Below are 25,713 nucleotides of genomic sequence, written 5' to 3'. Positions count from 1 at the left end.
GTAAACGTGAATAAATTAATGATAAAATATTAATGAGGGAACTTGTAACAAACATGGTAAAATAAAACTTTGTATAACCCACTCTTCATGATACAATGACACAAGAAGAGAGATAATTGCAATGTTCAGTCTGACTCAAGTGCAGTATTTGCCTCTTGGGCTTCAGTACTTGAAGCAGTAATGCGACCATCTCAAGTATAAACTTCTTATTTACTACCTTCATACCCATTATATTTTCTCAAAACTACAAACATCAGACTATCAAATAGTCTTGTGGTAGTCTAAGGTTTGTGTTTTATTACCCTTAAATAAGTAATGAGTAAGTTTACCTGATATTCTGACGTCTACCATGGCTATTAATTTAGTTCTAGATTTCAGCAATTAAGTTGCTATTTAATTAAGCATGATGCTATTTTTCATACAAAACTACTACTGGCATGTTGTGTTTCAATGCTGACTAAGCAAGCAACTTGTTGTTTCGGTTTCAAATATATTAATTAAATGTTCATGTTCATGTAATATCTCTGGCGATGGGATCACAGAGCAGTTTCGGAATCTTAAGAAAGCTTCAGACGAAAATGAAAATGACCACCAAAGTTTCATTTTGTCATTAATGGGTTTTAAAGTGTGTTGTTCAGTGATTCACACACTATAGAGATATTTTACAGCCAAACACACTGATGGTTATTTCTGGTCTTCTTAACAATGAAGAGCAAAAATAAACAATAACTGGTAGATAGAGTTGTGCATGCAATGTAGGTAAGAATGTCACTCCACATTAAGTAAGGCCAGAGTTTTTATATCTTTAGATTTACGGGAGCGCCGTACCTAAATATTGCAAAACCCAAATAAAAATAAAATTCATTTTCGTAGTTTTATTTTTATTTTTTCCGACGAACGTTGCTCTAATGTTAAGAAGAAAATAAAATTAGTGTTCTATAACCCATATCCCAGAACCAACTGGTGTACCAATTGTCATTAATTATAGGTCTTTTTACTGCACAAACCACGTAAACCAGTCGGAAATACGCGGGAAAACAGAACAGGTACCCGTTACCATAACAACGTCCTGTCAAAAGTGAAAGTAGTTTTTGTCATACCCCTTATTTCTCGCAATTTCTGCAGCTATATAGAAATGTTTTACAACAAAAACGTTCCGATGTTTATGTTTCATTAGTTAAATCAAACCATGGAGAACTTAAAGCGTGTTTATTGTGATTTTTTTTATAAATTCAGTATGTTGTTCGCGTTTCGTGGAATGATTGCGAAACTTCCGGTCAAAATAAGGAGACAGAAATTCTTGGGTTGTTTTGTCTATTAAAAGTCGTTGGCGCACGTCGTATGTTAACAAAGATGAATTGGATTACAGCGCAAAAATGTATAGCTTCTGACAAACACAAACTGCAAAATGATATCGTGTTCATCATAGTCAAAATGGATATTTTTTTCTGAATTTGACTCTGGGGAGCATTGAACACACTACTTCACGATCACATATTTGAAGAGAAAAACACAAGGTATCGTGATATTCGTAGTTGTTAATTAGTTTAATAATGATTTAGAATTTAAATCGTTATAGAGTACTGAAAATGATGTAATAATAACATAGTGTGTGTTTCCGATAAAACAAAAAATCTGAACATAAGATATCTGGCAGTCAGTGCAAGAAGTCAAACTTATCCGTTGCTTATTGCCAACGGGCATAGCTGGAATTAGAAGGATATTTTTCAGGACTGATTCTAAAATCAGTTCTTAGACCTGGTTTTTTGAAACATATAACACTTGTCAAATTTATCTTAATGCTCCCGAATTTTCTTTGGTGAAGTACATAAATGTAGATTTTGACTGTCTGTATATCCGTAAGCCCCGTCAAACTTTGAAGTGAAGAGGAATTTCCATCAGGGCGTCGACTTTTTTTGGTTATTTTTTCTATATCAAAACCACATCACGGTAAATTGTCACGGTACTATTTCGTTAAAAACACATTTGACCTCCTTATTATACCGTGTCTGAAACTTTGTTCAATGTTGTGTACTTCACAATGGAAAGGATATGCTTATACTGTGGGCAAAAGGTTAGAAATGGCCATTTAAACTTCTTTATTACACTGACATGTTTCATAAAAGCCATGGGTTGATAATATATGCACCTCATATGCATAGATGCATTCGAACAAATATATACAATTAATTTCAATGAGCGCTTGAACTCCACAGTGTTGAGGTCAATATTTTCAGTCATTAAAAGGATCTTATAATTATGCTTTTGAAACTTTATGGTGATCTATCACCCTTTTTTCAGCCTATGAAATAGCTGACACAAGTAAGGTGTGTTTTGTCTTCATGATATAAGAAGATTTAAAAAATAAAAAAAATCGGAGAAAAATCCGTTTTATTTTTATTTATTTCTCCTTCGGGACATTTTATGCATTTTATTTTTATTTTTATTTCCTCCTCCTTACCCAACTTTTTGAAAAATCTCCCGTAAATCTAAAGATAAAAAAACTCTGGCCTAACTATTCAGTATCATTTGTTACATTTGACAAAAGACTCTCAACAATATAAACTATAAGATCATGTACCTTTTTGGTACTCATATCTCAGGGGCTATTCAGTACCGTAGTTGGGGAGGGCTCAAGACTGTCATACTTATGTTGAATATATATGTTTAAAAACTTTGCCATGGTTATTCGCATACTCACATAAAAACTCAATAAAATTTGTGGTGTAGGATTCGGATAGAAAATGAAGGAGTATTTGTTATACAAGGGGAGGGTTGCAACTCGCTTATAGATATAAAGCAAGTAAACATTTTGACGTTGTTGTTTTTTATAATAATGCCAATGCAAGTTATATAGGTGGGAAATGAATAGACGCAAATGTAAATACATTCTGGTCATTAATCATTAAAGCAAATAAATTTCATTTAAACTATACTAGGCACTATTTAACAATTAAAGAGCAGACAAAGCAAGCTATTTAAAAAGTTGGTTTAATGTAAAATGTCAAACAAATAAAATTTCTCCAAAAATCCACCTCTTTGTTACTTTTTACACATACACAGAGATTTTATGATTCATTTACATGTTATCAGCCTTAAGGGAAAAACAATCATTCTCCCTCAAGATGGTATCATTTGTAATGATGGTTATCACCACAAAATCATATATATACGTATATATGTACATTATAACGTTACTGCCTCCAGATATCAATTACTGGTAATTTATCATGAAGATCTTGTTTGCATTCAGATAGCAAAAAGGTAATAATTTCACCTTTGATGTCAAACGCTAGGTGAAAAACATATTGATTTTAGATCAATTAACATTAATATTAAATATTTTCCTGTAATATTATGCAATCATTGATTATTCAATTTTTATCAATTTTTGTTTACAGCATACAATCAATTTTAATGGAGCTTTAATAGATTTAATTATATAGGCACAATAGTGTGCAATATTGTCTGCTTGCAGTTGCAAACCATGTCCAAAATAATTTATTTCATCATGATCCAACTTTAAGTAATGGTTAAAGCTGCACTCTCAGAAATTTAACGTTTTGACAACTTTTTTTTTATCTTGAAACGCGCCAATTTTTGCGCAAATCCATGGAAACCAGTTGAATAAGACTGCTGACAAAAACTTAGATCGCAGATTTTTATAGTTCAGTTCAAAAATTGATCTTTTATGCATTTTTCTTAAACCGTTAGTAACGGTTTAGGTCATAAAACATTAATTTTCTAACAGAAATATGAAAATCTACGATCTGATTTTTTGTCAGCGATCTTATATTATTGGTTTGCAGATATTTACGAAAATATTTGCTCTTTCCAAGACAAAAAATAAAAAAAGTTGTAAAAAAGGTAAATCTGTGAGAGTGGCAGCTTTAAAGGGTGAAGGTTTTAATCTACTGTGTACTTTAAAAAAATGGGCCAGTCACTGTTTACATCAATCGCTTCGCCTAAATCAATAAGGGCAGACTGCTGATTTACTGAAATATATGTACAGGAAAACTTGAAAAAATACTGCCTTTTCATTGGACAAAAGAAAATGTTGACCACAAAATTATATTTATAACTATATAAGTGTTATACATAGCTACAGATAAGGGTCGTAATTCAATGGCATACATTCACTATACAATGAGCAAATAAATTAAAATAAAATAAAAATCATTCTGTTTGTATCGATACAAATCCAAATTATTATAAGGACCATTACAACAATCAATTTACAACTGTTTCAGGAATAGCTGCTATGACATTATCAAAGATACTGCTATAAATTGATGCAGATTAATTTCAACTTCTACACAGTTATTTCCCTTGAAGGGTGTGGTGTTTTATAATGCACCAGTCAATTGTAACCACGGACCCCCAGGTCCGGGGAATAGCAGGGACTTTGACTTTGGGTCCAGCCAAGCCCGGGTAAAACCCCGGCCCTACGGAGACGAACTGATGGTAAAATCCCCGCCAAATGCCCCAGCACCCCAGGGACTCTAAATAAGACACATTTCCCACTAAATTTGGCATGAAGAAAAAAAGCACTGCATTCACCCGGCACTGCGGGGCCAAGGCCAATTTCCCCGGCTATCCCCGGCATACCCCCGGACCTTGGAGGACGTGGTTACAATTGACTGGTGCATAATGCAAAGGGAAAAGAAGAGGTGTACAGTGTTTTAAATGATTAAGTTCTGTTGTTAGGTTCAAGCCTATCATGTATGTAAAACACAAGTATGTATTTTTGCACTTAAATTGGCCAGGACACTTTACCAATCGCCATTTCACTTTAAGAGACCATGGTGAACAATACACTTTACAAAATTACATGTGGGTGAACAAAACACCTTAAGTAAAATGTTATCTGTAGCTCTGGGTTTATAATACATTACATAATTCAAGATGGGGGTAATTACATGTGACGCAAAACTTTGTTCATTGTCATGGTAACAAATAATTGAGACTGGCGAGGTTCATCTCTTTTGTATCTTGTACGTGACACATCTTGATGTATTATTGTTTTGGTATCTCTATCACTGAAATCAAATATAAAGTTACAAACAAAATGTTTTTTATTCAAAACTTCACATCTTGATTTATTTTGCTGTGCTTTGAAGCAACAATCCACACGAGTTTAGTTCTTTTGTTGACAGATTTTGGCCAAAAGAATTAGAGCAGTATTTCGTCAGAACATAATTTCAACCAAAAATATCCACTTTGCAAGCTCTCATAAATTTCGTATGACTACTGCAATTTACTGCCATCACCATTTACATAATTATAATAAACATAAAATGCATTTTACATGCCATTGGAAAGTTTCAAAATATGATGATCATTTGGATTCTGTACTGATTTTTTGTGTGAACAAAAACGATGCAGTAAATCTGTCCATCAAAAGTTTGACAGATAAGAGTTTATTAAGGTCTGCCATCGCCGATTAGCTGCATTATGGCTTGACGCTCTTTGTGCCATCACAAATTTAAAGTGTCATTATATGTCATGTGTACATTGAGTTATTATATTGCATCTAGATATGAGCAGCATTGACAAAACTGAGTAAGATACAAGGAGACCTTGGGAGCATTACGGTCGAAACCCTTAGCTCTTGAAGAGATTGTTTGGTGTTGAACAGGACTGGTGAAAAGCACCAATACACAAGGATACAAAGAAACATTTTTCCTTGGTTTAAAACAGTACTGAGTACTCCACATTTCCAATTACCCTTTCATACTGATCGAGTACTGGACAAGGGGGCTACCGGAACACTATTTTAATGTCTTACTGATTCAGTCGGATGGGGATCGATGATTTAACCCACAACCTTCCACACCCTTAGTGGGCTCTATAACACTGGATGAACAAACAATCAATTTGGTGCAGCCTTGTATAAAAAAGTTTTTTAATTCTATAATAAACTAAAAATTCATTGTAAATTGATGTCAAAATTGTGAATTACCGGTAAACCAAAACATTGCATACATGTTAGTTAAAACTTGAAATATTTTTTTATTTCTTGAGCAAAAAGGCTTTTGACTTTTGCATTCCCTATTAAAAAGTCTTATATCTTTTATTTATTTTTAACAGCTGTTCTAGAAACTCTATCTTAATCATAAATGAACTTTGATACAAGACATAAGTGGCAAAATATTGACTGACACGCTAAGCAAACATTGTCTACTGATAGTTTCTATAGGTAGAATTCCAAAGGATATTATCATAGACAGCTTGTCGGATTACAGAAGTGTTGATTGGTATAAAATAATGTATGCTTTTAACCAGGAAGACTAGACAGGGCTTCCATTAAAGGAAGTTTGGAAGTATAGTACTCCCTAGAAATGGGTTAAAACTTCCAAATTTGATTCCTTTTAAGTATAAAAACTTCCATAACTTTCATTTAGTTTTGAAGTAAAATGAATTATTTTAATAGAAATCTGTGAATTTGGCAAGTTATTGTTATTTTTTTTATTTTTTTTAAATACTAGTTGAAAAATAGTGGAAAAAATTATTGTATTCGGCATACTTAAACTTTCTCATTTCAGTGAAAAACTTCCAATACTGATGGACAGGAAGTTCATAAATTCTAAATTGGTCACCCTGCTAGATATCCTTTTTCTTGATTTTAAACTTAAATATATCATCTCCAAAAGCAGACAGAGACATCAGAACAGAAATCTATATAGTTTGCCCCCTCATGCCCCACAAAAAGGGCTAGGGTGTTTTCCCTATAACTTGTTTAAAGGCCTTGATATTTATTGGACATATTGTCAAGTCAATTTTCAGAAAAAAGTATAACAAGGATGAATATACATATAAATTGAACATTGGCCCTTGCAAGTGCCCCATTAAGGCTCATTCAATGAGCATCATCAGTGTCGTTTGTGACCTAGCACCCTGCTATTTTCAATTCCGGGCTGGAGCACTGATGTCAGATAATAAATTTTGTCATCAGAGCTATATAACCAATAAGAATTGGCAGACAAATGAAATGATATTTCAATATACGCATGCTAAGTTATTGTACAGGTGATTTTACAATATATGGTACAAAACAATTATTACACCCAAATATGGAGGTTGAATTATGCACAACTCGTGCTTCGTGCTTATTAGTGTTGGGAATCGGTTGCAATTTTACTATCGATGATCGGTTCCACTCAAGTAACCGATTATCGATAGTACAATCGGTTTTTAAAATACTAGATAGTACCTGAGTTGTAGTTTTATTCGTGTACAGTATTAAACTCTTAATCATTATATGCATATACCTTATGTCTATGATTGAAGTTATTAAGTGTTGTTGTATAAAAAATAGTTCATTTTCTTGCTCATTGAGGCTTTCATCAGCCATTTTGTTAAAGATAACATCTGAACACTTACTAATATTTTTTTTTTTCGATAATCTATTAAAACTAAATAATATCGATTGTCGCCGATTTCAGGCCCAACCAATCGATTTTCGATTATAATCGATCATCGGAACATCACTAGTGCTTATTGTATATAATTTATATAACTTCACTCAGTGTTCCCACCTTTCTGAAAATCGAGCAAGGGCTCTTAGAATTGTGAAAATAGCAACCAAATGCCTAAAATTGTGAATTTAGGAAGGTATATTTCAAATAAGGATACCAAGCAAAGGCACTTTAAGATAAAAATTATGCAGAATTTTAAGAGATAATGAATGCATTATTTTTTTTGGATTGTTAATATGGAGTGTTTGTCAAGCCATAATGAAACAAAATGCAAATAGAACAAAACATAATATTGACAAGGAAGTTCTAAAATTTCTATCTGAAATTTCACACTCAAACTTGAGACCTTGATGAAAGAAAATTGGATTTTGATAATAAAGCCAATTGTAGCCAGGTCAAGTCCACATTGTAAATTTCTTTGCTTAAATTGCCAGCCCGTTATGAATCTTAAAATTATTCAATACAAGAAGTGTGTGCATGTATACAAATAAATATAAGTCCAAATTTAAAATCTCATTTCCACTGCGAAATAATTATGCCTAATTTTTAACAGAATGTAGTGACCTCCCAAACTTACCAATAAACATAATTGCCAGGAAGAGGAAGGAATTCCCTGCTGCATGTAAAGCTGCCAGAACAATTCCTGTTACCACGCAGCAAACCCCTAGCAACGACAGCACCACAAGTATCCATCGAAACGAAAAGCCTACTGCAAGGCACTGGAGACATGATTCTTTACAAGGTTCCTCCGTTCCTGTGTTTGGATGTCTATTTGACTGGCGATGGTGGGAGCGATGACGGTGATCACGTCGATGCCGATGACGGGAATACGGATCAACTGGCCTTCTTTGGTCTCGACTTGACGAATGACGTGGATCTGCTAATGGCAATGTCTGAGGTCTTTGAGAAGACGATTGACGATTTGGTGGCTGAGAATGGGCAACTACATCAGGCAACATTTGGCCAGACTGTCTATGATGGTCTAAACGAGTTACCACACCGACATTTAGGTCCTGAGTTCGAATTTGTCTTGCGTCGCTAGCACTTACACTTACAGGTCCTAAATGGCTAACATTGACGCTTACATTTGAATGAGACACATCTGGTTGTGTGGCTTGGATGGAATGAGATGGCAGCTGAGCTGGAACATGTGATATCACAGCTGATGAGACTGGAACGGAAGGATTTGGAATGCTTCCAGTACTCGATGAAAGACCTATATGGGGCACAACTGCTTGATTGGAATGTTCAACCGGTCTTTGATGTGGCCTTGACCCTTGATTGGCATTCTGAATTGACCTTAGATTAGTAGACCCTGACCTTGGGTCCCCAGGGGTTCCAGAGTTAGGTAAAGACTGAGTACTAGTATTTGAATGCCTTGGTAAAGAATCCATTGGATAATCCGGTATCACAGACTGTTGGTCACTGTCCGGCAATGTGGTCCCATCGTTTACACCAGGGTTGTAAATATCCGCAATCCCTGCAGTAACATCAGGGAAGCTTCCCATACTCCCCGCACTTGTCTCCCCTGAAGATCCCTGTCCTGACACCCTTGGAGGGGATGGAGCCTGCGACTTCTGAACATTTTTAGAGGCCACAACCTGCGCTGATTGTGTGCTTGTTAAAGCCGCACTTGGCATACTTTAGCTTATCAAACGTTCGAAACTAAGCTGATAAAATAATGATTCTTAGTTCACATACATTTTCTTTCTCTGCAGCGAATGTATTTCCTTTTAAGTTATTCATGTCAGACAAGGCAGAACAAGACTTTGTGTAATCCAATGTTCTTTCTTTGCTCCTACATCAGCAGTAATCCAATTATATCCTTATTTCCATTCATACTTTATATCAATGTTGCACTGTGTTTGACGAGTGCATCAAATGTATTTTCGCTTTAACCAAATGTTACCACTTTTGTCTGTGCTAATAGCGAGCAGGAAATGTTGCTGAACATCAAACATGCAGCTTGAATGTTGCCCCAGGGTAACAACTTTACATGTTACGCTGTCAAGTCAAGTCCAGCCGACACCTGAAGATAAATGGAGACAATGATAACTCATTAGTGTATACAAGAGGGAATGAGGTTAAGGTCAAAATGTCACATTAATAATCATTAGCTATTCCAAATAGATATCCAACAATAAATAAATAATGAAAAAATAATATATGATGAAAATACAGGCATGTTACCTGATACCTGTATTAAGTGAGATGAATTGCTAAGTCAACAATGAAATGAATTGTTCTACATGTATGTTTACCAAGCCACAACAAGTAGCATGTAGCAACCATGAATAATAAGCATAATTTTCAATATCTCCTGGTTTACACTAAATAACTTCTTTCATTCTTCTCATTTGCATAATGCCACTTCAACTAAAACATAACAAACCCCGTAGAACATTTTATACCAATATTCAATGAAATCAAATACACCATGAAAACGATAAAAATCCAGATATAATTATAGGTAAGAGTCCCGTAAGACAGTTTTATATATATATATGTATCACAAACATCGCTTAAAATGGACCTTGAAGCAAAATTAAATTTAAAAACCTTTTAACTGTGACGTCATAAGAGATATACAGAAATTAAGATAATTGGTTTATCAAAACAGGATCAACACAAGATCACTACATAAGACAAACTTTGTAATGTTTTTCTACATTATCAAGGACAAATCTTTGATCAATCACCTGCTATTGCTCTATAATGTTGGAGGACCAAAACATCCAAGGTTAAATGTCCATTTAGAAGATAACAAATTGTAGAAAATTGTTCTGCAAATGTTAGCTATTCTGTTCAATTATTACAAATACACACCATGACAGCTTTACAAACTAGTTGTTATTTCAAGTAAGAAGCTTATTAAATAGATATGGTGTAATGTTACTGAAAGTTATATACAGTATAAAGAAATAAAATGTGTATGTTTAAGAACTGTTGTCTGAGAGTCAATGAAAGGTATATATAGAAAAAAAGTTAAAGTACCAGTCAATCAATTATATTTATGCTGAGATTATATTAGTATGATAGCACTTAAATGCTTTAAAAGCCTAAGCTAGTAGTGGTAAAGGGCTAAAAAACAATTTCGACAGGACTACAAAATTTTATGTTACATGTTTTCTTTTCAGTTTAAACACATGACATTGCTATTAAAAGATATGCAATCTAAGACCATTACCTACTTTCCACCTTTATAGGTCTAGAAGCTGAATGGTTTATTAAATGTACCAGTATATGAAAAAAACTTGCTGAACATGCTAGACTCATTGCTTGTACTCTTACCCCAGATTAGATCCCTTTAATAACTTAAACTTTAATAAATGCTTCAAAGTTGTTTGTTGTTTAGTACCGAAGTGGAACTTCTTAGAAGTTCTATTCTAAACATGGTGTTGGGGACATGAGACATATTAGACCAATAAAATATTGGCGGTCTTTAATGTTTATAGATATTTTAGACTGACATTTCTTCTCATGGTATCACTGGACAGATTCTTATTAAATTAATTGGGAAATTTCTGACAAAAAAAATGACCATCAAAGTTATTTGGTTTCATTATGTGGGTTATTCAGCAGTTTATGCTGGCTAGGATTTAAACATTTGTGCCAACACCCAACAATAAGAATTGTTTGGTTTTTTTGCTTTACAAAACAAACAACTAAGAGACAGACAGGCCCAATATAATGTTCTGTGTCAGAGCTTATATTACCCTCATTTTTTTCCAAAGTATAATGTTACGCCCAGACTTTTTTCCCCAAAGAGTACTGATTCAAAATGCAAACATTAATTTACTGATTAAAAACATTAACCAGTGATGATCCAAAGGAATGACAGACTTCCTGAAAGCCGTCGGTTCGACGGACATGTCCGGCAAATTTTGATCAGGTCCGACGATTTCTGAACAAAAATCGGTCCGACTGTCCGGCTATTTTTTATTCCTGGTGACCAAGTTTTAGCATAAAATCCCGGTAACCGGGTTTTGGCATGGTGATTGGTCGCTTTCCGCACAGTGCCCGTAGAATAACCAATGGTCGCGCATGTTACATACTGTCAGTCATTTGCGCATCCAACATGGCTTCTCTAACATTTTACGAATGCTAGGTAAATAAAGAGAATATTATCAATCGATGAATGCTCTGAAAGGAAAATGAGTATTAAACGAAATGTCATGAAAGAATTCTTTTATTAAATTGCAATAAAAAAAGGAAATGACTCGTTATTGACAAAGAAAAGCAAGTAATAAATAACCTGCGATGATGATGGTGAAACTCAAACCTCCAAAAATATAACATTCCATCCACAGAAGGCTATGGACACATTGCTGGTAGGCAATTGTTACTTCTATCTTAAAAAAAATAGCTCTACCTTTATAAATTTAAAAAATAATTTATTCTGTACAAAAAATCAAATCCAAAATATAAGCTATCAAAGTGATATCTAAATTCACCACAGTTATAAAATATTTGCCATGTTGTAAAAGGCATTTTATTTGTGGAAAAAAAATGTTGATAAAAGTTTATTTGTACATCCACTGACCATGATAATTTTTTTACTTTTAGGCAGAGTCTAGATCATCAGTAGATGTGCCTGCCCATATAATTGACCAGACTACACCAGAACATTGGCATCACAGGAGGTTGTCACCTTGTCCAACACTGAAAAAGTCTCTAGCGTTTTTGAGAATGGATTCCAGCAGGATATAAAAGACCTTGCCTCAGAATTTTCACATGTGTCTGATACGGAGATAATACAGGATTCTGTAAATCATGTGCTTGAAAGTCCTTACATCAGGCTCTTGAAATTGAGATTTAACACTCTTCCTGACAAACAGGACTTTAACCCCGTTATTGATGAGGAGTGTTTTGAATATCCAGATGAACTTTTGAATTTTAACAGACTGATGATTTTCATAAGAGACATACAATAAAGCTTTTATTTAGAAGTAAGCTGCTATTGATGAATAAAGCAATGTTATTACTTCGTTTTTGTTCCTCTTGTTTCGGTCTGACAGATTTTCTTTCGGTCTGACAGATTTTTATGTCTTGTCAGACAGAATGTCTGCCACTTTTTTTCAACTTTCGGGAAGTCTGGAATGATTTGAAGTTTCATTTAAAAAGAACTTCTTAGGAAGGTGATTAAACCAGTTATTAAAATTATTATATCCTATGCATCACAGGAATTTGACTCAGTGTTTGGTCAAAAATGATATAATAAGTCATTATATGACCAAATACTGACAAAAAACTGACAAAAAACAACAATTTCGGACAAAGACCAAACACTGAGTCAAATTCCTGTGCTATGCTTTGACCTCTCTTTAAAAATTGAACAGGATACTCAACAGTAAGGGAAGTAAATGCTGCCATAAATGGGCTGTTTCACGCTTTAAAAAATTAATTGATTAATACCATATTCGCAGACACGCATGCAATTAATTGGAAGGATGTTTAAACTTGCTGTGTAGGAGTAAATTAATCACTTCAAAATCTGTAATAGCAGCTACATTACTGGCTAAGGTCACAAATCCGAACACTTTTTGAGGTTTTTCACAACTATCTTGGAGAGTTTTTGTTGTAGCAAGTTAAAATTGCGTATGAAACATCTTTGGTTAATGTGACAACATCTGTCAAAGTACAGATTCACGATCTCATCAATTTTATGTTGAAAATCGTTCATTTTATAGACAGTAAATCACCTCTAAATTTATGCTATGGAGGGCACAAATACCGAACACTTGAAAAGCGAAAATACATGGTCATACAATTATAATTAATAAGTATGCTATATTAAATAAACACTTAGCTGCAAAGTTATTTATTGTTTCCGATGTTTTTCAAAACATAAAATTCAAATGTAAAGCGTGATTTCTATTTATTAATATCATAAATGTAGGTCAACATAACTGCAAAACCTAAAGATGCGCGTGCGCCCTATGACGTCATTCCCCCATGTGCTACATTTTGATCTTTAAGGTATAAACATTAAATGGCATTTTTTTAGAAAAACACTCAACAAAACAAGATGAAACTTCGCAAATGCGACCAAGGCAAGTCTTTGAATTGATCTAGATCATCGAATAATCGATCACGGTAAACAAACACGTGTTTTAGCTGGTGTTCGGGATTTGTGCCCTGTTCGAAAATGTACCGTCAACCAGTAAGCTGTCTGCATTCCAATATTATCATATACAGTACACTCCACGCGGAACTACCACTTTCCTCGGTGACTCGGAGGCGTTTTTAATTTATCGCGGATTTCCGCCGAGTACGCAACCTTTTTCCTCGCTAAATTTCGCCGAGTTGCACCGAGTTAGTCGTTTTCTATGGAGGGTTTTATAGCCGGTAGCGCCGGCGATCGTATCGATTTATTGACCTAATCGCGGAACTCCGCGTTTTGTGCATAGCTACTACAGTACATTGCTTCTGTTAAAACAGTATTAAATAATTAGATAATTAATTTTTCAAAGTACAGAAAGTTTCTTTAAAAAACAATTATTGTAAATTTTCATCAGCATCGTCAAACAACTGTTGTTTTTCACATTATGTAATTAAAAGATATACCATAGCGTGCGTTTGTGTTTGTTATTGTCATCTTTCTCTTACTATATTAAGGTGTTGAGAACTTAAATTAGATTGGAGTAATGAAGGTGTTGAGAACTTTGTAAGTGTGAATATGTTTCGGTCTTTTTTCCCTAATTTGCATTTTACCTGACTTATTAATTTATCCGTACTTATCAATGGTTCTAAACTTATTTATAACGCATATAAGTGTAAATCCTTCATCAAGGTAATTAAAATCCCATTAAACACCATTTTATACATGCATTGAAATGAATAACACATTCTATCGGCTTTAGATCAAACAGTCACTCTGTGTGACATCACATAACTCACAGTTTTACCCACGAGGATCTCATGGAGAGCATGTATATTGTTATGCAGGATTAATGTGTCTGAGTGGTATTTTCGAATGTAACTGGAGTATTGCATTTCCAACTTCAAATTCATCACATTAATTAGTTACCTATATCATTGAATGTGTTGACTTTTATTGATGATTCAATAAGTATAACTGTACATAATTGCTTCATACAGTCTATAAGTGTGGTATAAGTTTTAAAGTTTATTGGCAGATTGTTTTACAAAAATGTCATGTCTTTGTTTTCTTAATCCCTTGATTGCCATTGTTGTTTATTTAATCCTCCAATAAATATTTCACACTTTCTCTTTCTACATGCAATACATCGTTTAAGATGGGTATTTACTAATTAACTTGTCACAGTGGTGTACTATATGGTTAGGTAATCTAGCCAGGATAAAAGATGAAAATCAATAATCTTCGTCTGTGAAACTTGGTAAGTGTGAAAGTTACGATTGATGTCCTTTGGGTGTCCGAAAATTAGGTACGCGAAATAAATTATTTTTATAAACAATTACGGGTGTAGCAAAAATTATCAAATAAATTAAACAAAATTAGATACAGTGGGAGATTCTTATCGGTTTTCCTCCGAGTTGCGCGGTGTTTTTACCTCCAAGTAACGCGGCGATTGTAAATGTATGGTCCACTGATCAGCCTCGGTGGGTGAACGAGTAAAAACGCCGAGGAAAGAGGATTATGATCAATTGGATGTCGTGTCCGCGATGACCAAAATCCGCCGAGGAAAACGGAAAGTGGTAGTTCCGCGTGGAGCGTACTGTATAATACTATTAACAAAAAACAATCACTCCATATCTCCTGAAAATTGATAATTAAAATCTTACTTAAAAAACTGATGAACTTACAAAAGAGTCATTTGTCAAGTGTGAATAAATACATGAACAAACATGTATAAAATAAATAAATAAATAGATACATAATATAAAATAAAAATAAATAATAAACAAATAAATAAATAAATAAATAAATAAACTTAAATAAATAATTTTACTCACTTTCAGAATATGATCTCATTTCATAAGTACCTTTAGAACGAATTGAATGGTAATAACAATTAGGTTCTTTGTCACTTTATCTCCAGTCTCAGCATCCGGAAACTGTTGTGAGCACTCAGGTGTGATAACATAAACAAAGTCACAAATGATTACGTCACATGAATTCGTAGCTGTATCACCATAAACATTCAACTCCATGAAGACACAGTACACTTTGCATAAAATATGTCACATATCTTTGAAATAACCGGAAAAAATATGTTTTTGTACATTCTCTTTGTTAAAATTCTTACCTGTGTCTTTCACTTCCATAGTTCTCGTTCGGCATGAGAATTTGGGAGATTAATGGCCGCCTCCTTCAATCTTAAGGCAAATTTGTTGAGGTTTAATTCATTTTAGCGTCTCATTTGACCAAATCTGTAAGTGACATGCATGTATGAAATCGTATATTATTTAGCATTATTAAATTATGTAACGAGCATCCTTTGATATCCACTTGAATATGTAATAACAAGTCTGAAATGCTGTTGACAATCACTTCCCCACCCACTCCACTTACATTTCAATAGTAAAGGGATTTGTTCACATTTAGGCAAGATAATGTGGCTTTCCTAAAAAACGCAAATCATCGCTTTCAATCAATCTACTGCAACTTTTTCTATATTGATAGATGTGAGTTGTACATATCAAATATGATTATTTGCCAAAACATATTAAAATGAAAAAAAAAGTTCTCCACCTTGTACTTAAGTAAATAGTAATGTGTTTTTGTCAGTTTATATCAATGCATCAACCTTAAGTTTGTATTTTGTACACTTGACATTCAGCAATACAAATGTTTACTTGGCAATTTAAATTTTACAGACAACATGAGTACAGATGAGCTGATACAGAATGTCATTGACACATTGGACACTGCACATAGTCAGCAGATGCAGCTGAACCAGCAGCTCGAGTCGCTTGTACATGCAAAGCAACAGGTATGTATAAGGCCAAGGTAAACTTAAAAAGTTAGATTCTCATCTCTGCCTACCTCTCTCTCTGAAATCCAATCTGAACTTCTCTTCAATGTCTGTGTTGCTTAGGAAATGGATCTCTAAAGTAATAACCATATTATGAGGACTGTTAACTTCATAATGCCTTTAAAGTGTATACTTAAATCCTAAAAAACAATTCAGTTTAAACTATATAAATATTAATTAATCCTTAATATATGCAATGTACAGTATGTGTTCCAGTTAGTAAATATTTTCAGTATGACGTCCCATATATTTCTTGTGGTCTTCTTTAAAAAAGTAAAGTATTATCCAGTTTCTCTGAAACCCTCCTCCCCAATGATTTTTCAGCTCTCTGGAGAAGTGGTAAACAATGGGAAATTGGTGCAGAAAATTTAATGCACCACATTCTTTTCTATTTATAAGCTTATGCCAACATTTTTAGTAAGTCTGTATTTTTTTTAAAATGTCATAATTGAAATAGTTTTCAGCAAATGTTATAAGTTGCCCAAATATATATAATTTAAAATCATTGGTTAATGTCAATATCATTTGTAAATTTCTCTTTATGTACATGTATCACTGCATTTTAAAATAGATTGATCGAACAAAACATACCTAAACAAAACATTAACCCAAGTTACAAGTTCATTTTTGAAAAACATAATATTTATTATGATCAGTTATAATGCAAACAACACATCATAACCTTGCTTACTTTCTTCACCAGATAGAGGAGAGTTCCAGCAATGCTAAGGACAGCGTACGCACCTACTTTGATTCAGTAAGGGAGTCCCTGTATTCTGCACTGACCAAGCGTATGAACCAATTGTTGGGAGAAGTTGACAGACTGGAATCTTCCAACCTTCAACCGCTGTTAGAATGTGAGGACATGATCACAACTGCCATGTCTGCCGCAACATCATGCATGGAAAAAGGTTGATCCATGTTGTTTATTCATCAATTTTATTTTTTTTATTGAATTATACATTTAAATGCAGTTTCATTTCTGCCCTTGATATAAAAGTTGTTCTGATACAATTATTTCTACTACAGTGTGTCAATATAGTGATATAGAATGAGTTACACATTTTTATAGAATGCAAACCATTACATAATTCTGCTCTCCTTGTAGCAAAGTAATTTATAAAGATCATCGTGTGTAAAGTCTCTTCTTCATATAAATCATTTATATTTTTCATTCTTATCTTCAGGTAAGGAAGTGCTAGCCAGTGGACCAGAGGACCATGTAGACGATTTGCTCAAGTTTAAGGACTTTGCACTTTCAAAGGATCTCAACATGTAGGTTGACATAATTCAACTGCCTTTAATAGATAGTATTTTCTCCCACCTCAGATAAGTTGATCCAAAAATTAAACCATGCTAGAAATTCTTATCTTGCCCACGGGCAAAGATAAAACAAGTACCTGTATGGAACTCCTTAAATGGTCATCACATTGTAATTATCTCCCTTGTTGAAGACTGTCATCGGTAGCCTCATAGAAACCTTGTCTTGTGGCAATATTTAGAACGCTAATTAATTATTTCCTGCTTCAAGTGTCACCATAAAAAAAGTTTTCACGCACCTTTCAAGAAATAATGCTTCACTCTACTCAGAACTATTTAAAGACCGATTTGACTATAAACATAATCTGAATCACTGCGCGCATATCCATGACAACCACGAATTATCACATATCCATACGCATTTATTTTCACTACGCACAAAAGAGTTGCAGCAAAAAAATGAAATTTTACTAAATTTTGTTTAACTGAAGTGGGGAAAAAGCATCTACCATAGCTGCTCGTGTAAGATAGGTTCATCCCAACCCTCGCACAGAGTGAATTGAGGAAACAAGGTTTAACAAGTTTCCGTTTATCACCCTGCGCAAGGGTTGGGATGAACCTATCTTACACGCACGGCTATGGTAGATGCTTATAATATAAGTGCAAAACCTAGAACAATCAATGGCAAATATAACACATTTTCATTCGAGTTGTTAGGAATGTTATCAAATTATTCATTGTCTACAAATGCTGCTACAACACGTAGTTATGCCATGGCTAACTGTTTCTGTTGTTTCACATATGGATACTGTCACTGTTATATGTATGTACATGTATATAGTCTCAATTTAAACTAAGATTGTTAAGTAGTTATGACTATGAATAAGTATCAGCTTGGTTTTCCAGAGTTCCAGAGGTACCAAATCTTTATGATGTTGCGTTCTTGGATGTTGTGTTTCAAGACGGGATATCTCGAGAGCTAGGGGAGGTAATATCTCAAGTGGGACATGTGACAGATCGTCCCTCAGTACACGTCACTGAAGTGGAGGAGAGGCCAGGTGCACTGCTTGTTAAGTGGGAAGAGGTATATGATATTCTTCATTATTCATTTAATTATTTAAGGAAAAAAATTAGGTATTTGATCCTGTTCACTTTTTTCTATGGAGATTGTAAGGCCAGTTCGGCGAACAGAGCCACAATCATGATTGCTTACACAGATAGCAAAAATGTTAGAGCCTTGCCTTTAAGATAATACGATATTGTTTTATAGTTTTACCGTTTTTCTGACCACATACAAGCTGCCAATTCTGTCACCAGTTATACTATGGAGAGCTAAAAGCCAGGCAGACTCACAGAGCTTGATCCAGAGTACTTAATTATGTGTAAATAGAAAAAATGCGGGGGTCTTGCCTTAATAAGATGTTAATTGTTTTTTCATCAGCTTGATGACCACATTGAAGCAGTCCAATTCCGTCTCCAGTTTTGCTATGGAGAGGTAAAGGCCAGCCAGGCTCACAGAGCCACATTCCAGAATACTTACACAGGTAATGAAACATGCTGCTATTCGTATTTGATTTCTGTCTTAAAAGTTATATTTTGCAAATCTTTTAAATTTCAGGTATATTATTCTTTTTTTATTGCATAGTCAAGTTGAAAACTTCCTCTCTTATAGATTTTTTCTTTTGGCTTTATGATTGTTTTTATTTCATTGTCAGGTTTAAAACTTCCTCCCTTATAGAATTTTTCTTTGGGCCTTTATGTTGCTTAGATTGTTTGTAGATTACAACCAAATAGTTAACACATGTACATTGATAGTGTTAGATTATAACTTTTATTGCAAAGGAGTCCTAATTACAAATTTAAAAAGTCTCTATCAAAATCAAGGAGTCCAGAGTTTTTAGATAAAAAAACAACAGAAATATTAAACTAGAACTTTAATAAGTTTTCAATTTAAAGCAACTGAGAAGAATACTTTTGTATCAAAAATGGCATTTCTTGTCTTCGTCAACCCGAAAAAAATCTAGTATACCATACCTAGATTAAAAGAATCATTTCAGTGTGGAGCCCTGCATTGACTTAGAAGTTAGAACTGTACTTAAAACTGATTTGTTTTTCATAGCATGGGCTGTTCTAGAAAAAAAAGATCATTGTTTTTTTTTAGACAAATATATGAGCAAAATTAATGTGTTCCTGTGTCAACTGTTCAGGACCAAACATGCACCACCTGGTAAAGAGGTTGAAGGTGAAGCAGCCGTATTCTTTCCGGGTGAGTTGTCGTGGTGAAAATGAGGACCAATGGAGCGTGTGGAGTGTGCCTAGAGTTGCGTCAACATCCATCAGTCACTATGGTATGCTCTAAGTTACTAGAATATTATACCTCACTAAAGTAAGTGTTGTTTTGGTCAGAGATACCAATTTTTCTCTTTCAGCTGATTTCCTCTCTTTTGGCCACAAAACTTAAAAATTAAAACTGTTGCATTTAATCTGATCTATTCAAAAAATGATGTTTTGTATATAGTGTGATGGGGATCCTCTTATTTAATACTGGTTTCCTCTTTTATTACAAATTTGTGTTGGCATCCCTTTGGTTGGACTTACTGTAGAAATGAAAACCAATAGATGATGCCTAGAATTGTATGAACATTTATCAGTGACTATAGTGCAGGGAGTTTTTATTAGATTAATGCTTTAGACAAGGAATTTGAATACACATTTGTATTATTATATATTCGAATGGTCAATGGTGCCGTCTCAGATGGGTTGCCATGTATTTGATGGAGAAAAGAAATGTTTTAAGTAATCTTATATAGAGTCAGTTTTTTATTGTTTTGATCATAATATGATATGTAATACTTTTCATATTGTAGAATAAATCAACATGAAGAAACAACATCAAGTTGTGTGATTTAATGTTTACAAGAAGTAAAGTGTACATAAACTTATATCTCCTACGGATTTAATTAAAATAAAATGTTGAAAATATTCTGAGTGTTTAAACAAGTGCTAGTCCTGATATTTGTTGATATTGTGATACCACTTCAGAATGGGACGACTCTAGTGAGGGGTATTCCACGAGTAACGAAAGCAAAATTGCTACTAGGACCACCGGTCTAACCCGGGCTCTATACTCCAAGACGCAATGTTATCGATCGGGATATCCGATATCATTCAAGATTCTAGACTCCGGGGAAAAATCACCACTGGATGGATTGGGTATTGCTGTCACGAATGATGACATTAACTCTATGAAGAGAGAGGGAGCTGTGTTTCTTGCGTGTGATGGTATGTTCACCTCTAATGTGATCTATTTGAAGACGCAACCATGTTTGAGAATTTCTAAATGGAAAAAGACAAAAAAGTTCTAATTGACATAAAAAAAAAGGAGAATGGAATTTTTCGCTGTCAGCCCTTGATTCATTTTTTTAAAGTAATTGAAATGGATGATAATCTCTGGTGTTTCACGGGGTCAGTGTACAATTCTTGTTTTAAGTATACTGGTATCTGAAAGAACAAGATATAATTTATTGATATGTATTAAAGGTCAAGTACACCTAGGCTTGTAATCTTATAATTATATTTATATCATGTGTCAGCATCATTAAGGTTTCAAAAATAACGTTCTATCATGATATAACATCATTATGTATTGTCCATATATACATGTAGTTAGTGTAATAACACTTGACGCAACGTTATACATGAATAGTTATGTACCTTTTGATTGTCATACAGTTTAGCGCTATAAATCTACATATCAGTACTTATGATAGAAACAGAAGATTACATTCATGGTAGTTCAATAGGAAATAAACTTGTTTGTCTTTAAAACCGATTAAACTCTTCAGGATTTGTTTTTATCAATTTTAAAAATCCCACTTTATTAAACCTTTATAAAATCACAACTCATGTTACCTATAATGTTACCCTCTATGTGTTTTTGTATGCTTATGGTTCTTTGAAATATTTCACCCAGGGACTGTGTTCATAGATGGGCAGGAGATGAAAACTCGCCTACCATGTCTCACTCGGAATTCTTTGGTAACCATAGAAACAGAGATACTGCCCAACGGTAAGGTGAGGGCCAGCGTACAAGTAGGAGACAAGGAACTAACATTCGACTGGAAAGTTGGGAAGCAGGTCACGCTTGGAATGATCGGGGGCCTCGGCATGTCGCCCCTGACCGAGTCTGCACCTTGTTTCTTCTTTGGAATGATGTTTAGTCATGAGGATTGGAAAGTCAGTGTGGAATGATACATACGGCATTTAGGACTTTGAATGTAGGTTTTATTGTAAATTGTGTGTTCAAGTCATGTTTTGTGCAATTTTATGTGTAATGAATTCCAGGTTTTTGTTGCTGGTTTTCCCAATAAAAATAACAATGGTATTGTCATCCTGTTGGTGTCATCGTTGTTGTTGTTATAAACAAAAGTTGTAATGAATTCCATAGGTTTAGTTGCTATCTCGTCAAGAAAATTGTTGTTGACATCATTGGCATTGTCTTTGTCAGGCGAAACCATTTTTGTTTCTACTGTGTTTGTCAACATATGCCCCTTTAACGACTGAGAAAAATGAGAGAGGGCTAGGCTTGGCCTACAGTGTTTTTGTTGTGATTAATTATTTTCAGTGTATTAATATAAAACATGCGAAAAAATATTAAAGGGACCAGACACCGAATGGTCCCAAAATTGACAAATACACTATGAAACAACTTAGAATTGTCAATACAAGCTATAATGAGGCCCATAATACATCTCTTTACGCGATTAAAAAAATACTTTGTTGCTGTCTTAACTGTGTTTACCTGTTTTAAAACATCACATAGTCATAAGGTTTCCCAGTTTATAGTGTGTATATTTAGCATGTGTAAGTCAGAAAGTTAGTACAGATACAAATACCTACACTATTTTTAAATTTACAGTAAATTACAAATTGGAAAAATACAAGTGTCATTAGCGATTTTATATATCAATCAGTAAGATTCAATGCGATGTTCACAATGATAGAAATTTTATGTAAGGTTTTGACAATTTCCTTTTTTCCGTGCAATTGAATCATCTGGTGTCTAGTCCCTTTAAATGGTGCTTATATTAGATTTTGTATAGGTAGTTTTATTGCATTTAAAACTTCATTGCATTGTGTTATAGGACTATAGGTGTTTTGGGCAGTATGAGATGTACCAAGAACTTTCGTTTTAAACTTTGTGTATAATATGTGGCTTGTATATATCCTAGTGCTGTTTATTGGTAGTCATAAAGTCAAATGTTTTATTGTGTAATTTAAAACTTTGTCTTAAAGACGTAATCTACATATTCTAAGTCATAATATTTGAGAATATTACCGGTATTAATCGCCAAAAAATTACAATTAACTTAAAAAATATAGAAAATTTTACCGATAAATTGACATTTATTCTGAACTATAATTTTTTAGTATACACTTTTGTTATTTGAAGTATGATATATAAACCTGTATTGAATACAAAAATTTATATCATCTTGAAATAATGTTATAGTATTATTTTGATATAGCTAGTGTAATAACTTTTGACATGACATCGTAAATGAATAACTTTTTTAAAAAAATGAGCGTACTAAATGCAAGTTTTTTTATGTATTTAGCGCTGAAAATCATAAATGATTATAGATAATTAATATATAAATAGAAAATCACATTTAAAGTTACTAAATATGAAATTTACTATTAAACATTATTCACCAAAATAGATAAAATCTCGTCATTTTAATAAATTTAAAAAAAATCTATGTGTTAATACAGTTTACATCGTATATTCTATATAAATGTTTGGAATTCATGTTAAATATCTCATTTTTCATTGTCTTTAAACAATATCAAATATAAGTTATTACAAGGCAAAAGAATCTCAATGTTGTAACTATTAGAAACGTTTTACCATAATGACACAGACAGAATGTTAGAATCTGCCTGATTTTCTGGGGACAGCAAATTCACTTGTTAGTATGTTTAAAAACTGATGGCCAGGTGGATATCACATTCTGTGGTCCATAGAACTGTATATACTCTGTTATCTTTCTTACTCATGTTTTTTTTCTTGTCATTTCATATAGTATATTTTGTATGTATATTTTTAATACATACTTTAATTGTTTTTCAACTTATTTTTATTGTTGGAAAAAAATCTTATTATTTTTAATTTTGTGGACCAATTTGTGTTCTATGTTCGTGTTGTTTATCAAACATGAAAAGATAACTCTGCAAAGCTTTTGACCTTACTAATATTTTCATAAAATGTTTTGTTCATAGGTAACTATGTAAGATTCTTTAGATCACATGATAATTTTGTCGTCAAAAAGGAAGATTTCATTAATTTTCAGTAAAATGTTTGACACTAAATCAGTATGGCGAAATGTCGTCCATGTCAAGTTACAATATTGTAATATAAGAAAATATGTAATGGTATATTACACTCAAAACAAGCTACACCATGTGATAAATGATTATTATAATGGAAACGGAAAATGTATTAGTCGTTTAATTGGACATTATATGAAGAAGTTTTGAAATTATTTTCCTTGAAAATAAATAAAAATTCTGGGCTTTTCCCTGAAAAACAAATGAAGGGATGGGTGGGGAGGGGTTGGGGTGCCCCTTCCGTGTAGTATTTATTTAGAACTTTTAAACTGTAAATAGTGTGTTCTAGTGCTATCTAAACATCAAAATATGATTTATTTCAAGAATCCCCTGGGCCCTAGTTTACAAATGGCCTCAAAGTCTTATTTTGACTCAGACTTAGAAAGCAAATTTTGTAGATGATGAAAACAACCTTTATATTTTATTATTTTTTCGTAATTTGTTTTAATCATAGGGTAATTATTTCAGCACTGAACACTTCTATTGCTCTACTTGAAAGAACGTTACAAAAAAAGAAAGATTTGAAGTTTTTTTATCTTGGTGTTTGATGGTAAATGTGATAAATTGTAATCCATATCATGTCATGATGTAGTTCTCCTGGTTAATCTAAGTTTGTGACAATTTCCTCTGCTGTGATCAAAAGTGTGATATACAATTTGAAATTAATTCTAGCCTCGAGTCAAACTAAATTGTTTATAGCATATTATATGGCAATTGATAGGTTAATGTGTTGAATAATTGATGGAATCGTGACTATGAAGAACTGAACTGTGCATAAATATTATTAACCAGATGGGCCCTGTGGAAAAGACCAACTCAAAATATTCAACAACAGCTACCAAAGTCACTCTATTGCACCCCAAAATGGAATGAAATATAAAGAATTATGTCTCTCCCCATCAATGGGGAGACATTTTGTTTTTGCTCGAGTTGTGTGTGTCCTTCACAAACATTGTGCTCCCATACTTTTTGAACACCTTGAAGGATTTTTAATAACTATCCACAAATGTACACCATATTAAGACAATGTGCATAGCGCATGTTACAACCAGCTTGGTTCAAGGTCAAGGTAACACTTTGACGTTAAAGGTCATATGACTAAAATATGATTATTTTTCATGACCACTATATTTGTCCTGAACCCCTTAAGGGATTTTGAAATAACTCCCCATTAATTTCCCAATGTCAAATGTTGTGGAACTCCAACAACCACAGGGGCAGACATCTGTTTTTGATTAAAAAAAAACCATTCTAGTTACTGTTGATGTTGTGTTTTTTCTATGAACATAGCTAAGTTGTTTTAGCGCTTTCTTGTTAATGAGTGTGCCGCCAATATTGTATGATAATGAATTTTAGTCAAGATCACTTATTGAATAGAAAGTGCTTTTTGCAAATTCTGTTGTGACAAAAAAAATTGTATTTGAATTAGTTTATATTACAACATGGATTTATCAGTTTGAAATGCGATGGTATGATACAATCGTAATGGCTATTCCAGTTAAACATAAAAATCATCGCAGGAGCACAGTTTCAAATTGAACTTGGCCCCTTTAGTAGATTTAGCAAAAAAAATGTATATGAACCTCCCCCTATATTCTTTATTTTTGCCCGGGGGGGGGGGGGGG

General features: G+C 33.5%; 2 protein-coding genes across 4 annotated transcripts in view; one reads left to right on the top strand and one right to left on the bottom strand.

Annotated features, from left to right (window-relative positions):
• LOC128212371 (uncharacterized) overlaps positions 1–15,784 on the bottom strand; it is a 26,560-nt gene extending 10,776 nt beyond the window's left edge. The window contains exons 1-2 of one of the 3 annotated variants that reach the window (XM_052917814.1): positions 15,710–15,784; positions 8,056–9,507 (exon numbers count right to left, since the gene is read on the bottom strand). In XM_052917814.1, coding sequence (XP_052773774.1) covers positions 8,056–9,118 — 1,063 coding nt within the window. In that variant the 5' untranslated portion in view covers positions 9,119–9,507; positions 15,710–15,784. The other 2 variants (XM_052917806.1, XM_052917821.1) reach the window with 2 other exon arrangements.
• On the top strand, positions 15,750–25,713 carry LOC128212390 (cytokine receptor-like factor 3). The gene is made up of 9 exons (XM_052917831.1): positions 15,750–15,835; positions 16,281–16,396; positions 17,142–17,349; positions 17,626–17,713; positions 18,605–18,782; positions 19,140–19,242; positions 19,906–20,046; positions 20,741–20,980; positions 21,672–25,713. The coding sequence occupies exons 2-9, from the start codon at positions 16,286–16,288 to the stop codon at positions 21,947–21,949; spliced, it is 1,347 nt and encodes a 448-aa protein (XP_052773791.1). The 5' UTR covers positions 15,750–15,835; positions 16,281–16,285; the 3' UTR covers positions 21,950–25,713.

This window comes from Mya arenaria, chromosome 2 (assembly GCF_026914265.1).
Source record: "Mya arenaria isolate MELC-2E11 chromosome 2, ASM2691426v1".
NCBI lineage: Eukaryota > Metazoa > Mollusca > Bivalvia > Myida > Myidae > Mya > Mya arenaria.
The sequence above is the reverse complement of the archived record's forward strand: the minus strand, read 5'-3'. Positions and strand labels throughout refer to the sequence as shown.

Bases quoted from the DNA above. Each gene is read 5' to 3' on its own strand.
- LOC128212390 (XM_052917831.1), top strand. From the start codon at position 16,286: ATGAGTACAGATGAGCTGATACAGAATGTCATTGACACATTGGACACT. The intron at 17,350-17,625 runs GTTGATCCATGT...TCTTATCTTCAG, and splicing joins AACATCATGCATGGAAAAAG to GTAAGGAAGTGCTAGCCAGT. The intron at 17,714-18,604 runs GTAGGTTGACAT...TTGGTTTTCCAG, and splicing joins CTTTCAAAGGATCTCAACAT to AGTTCCAGAGGTACCAAATC.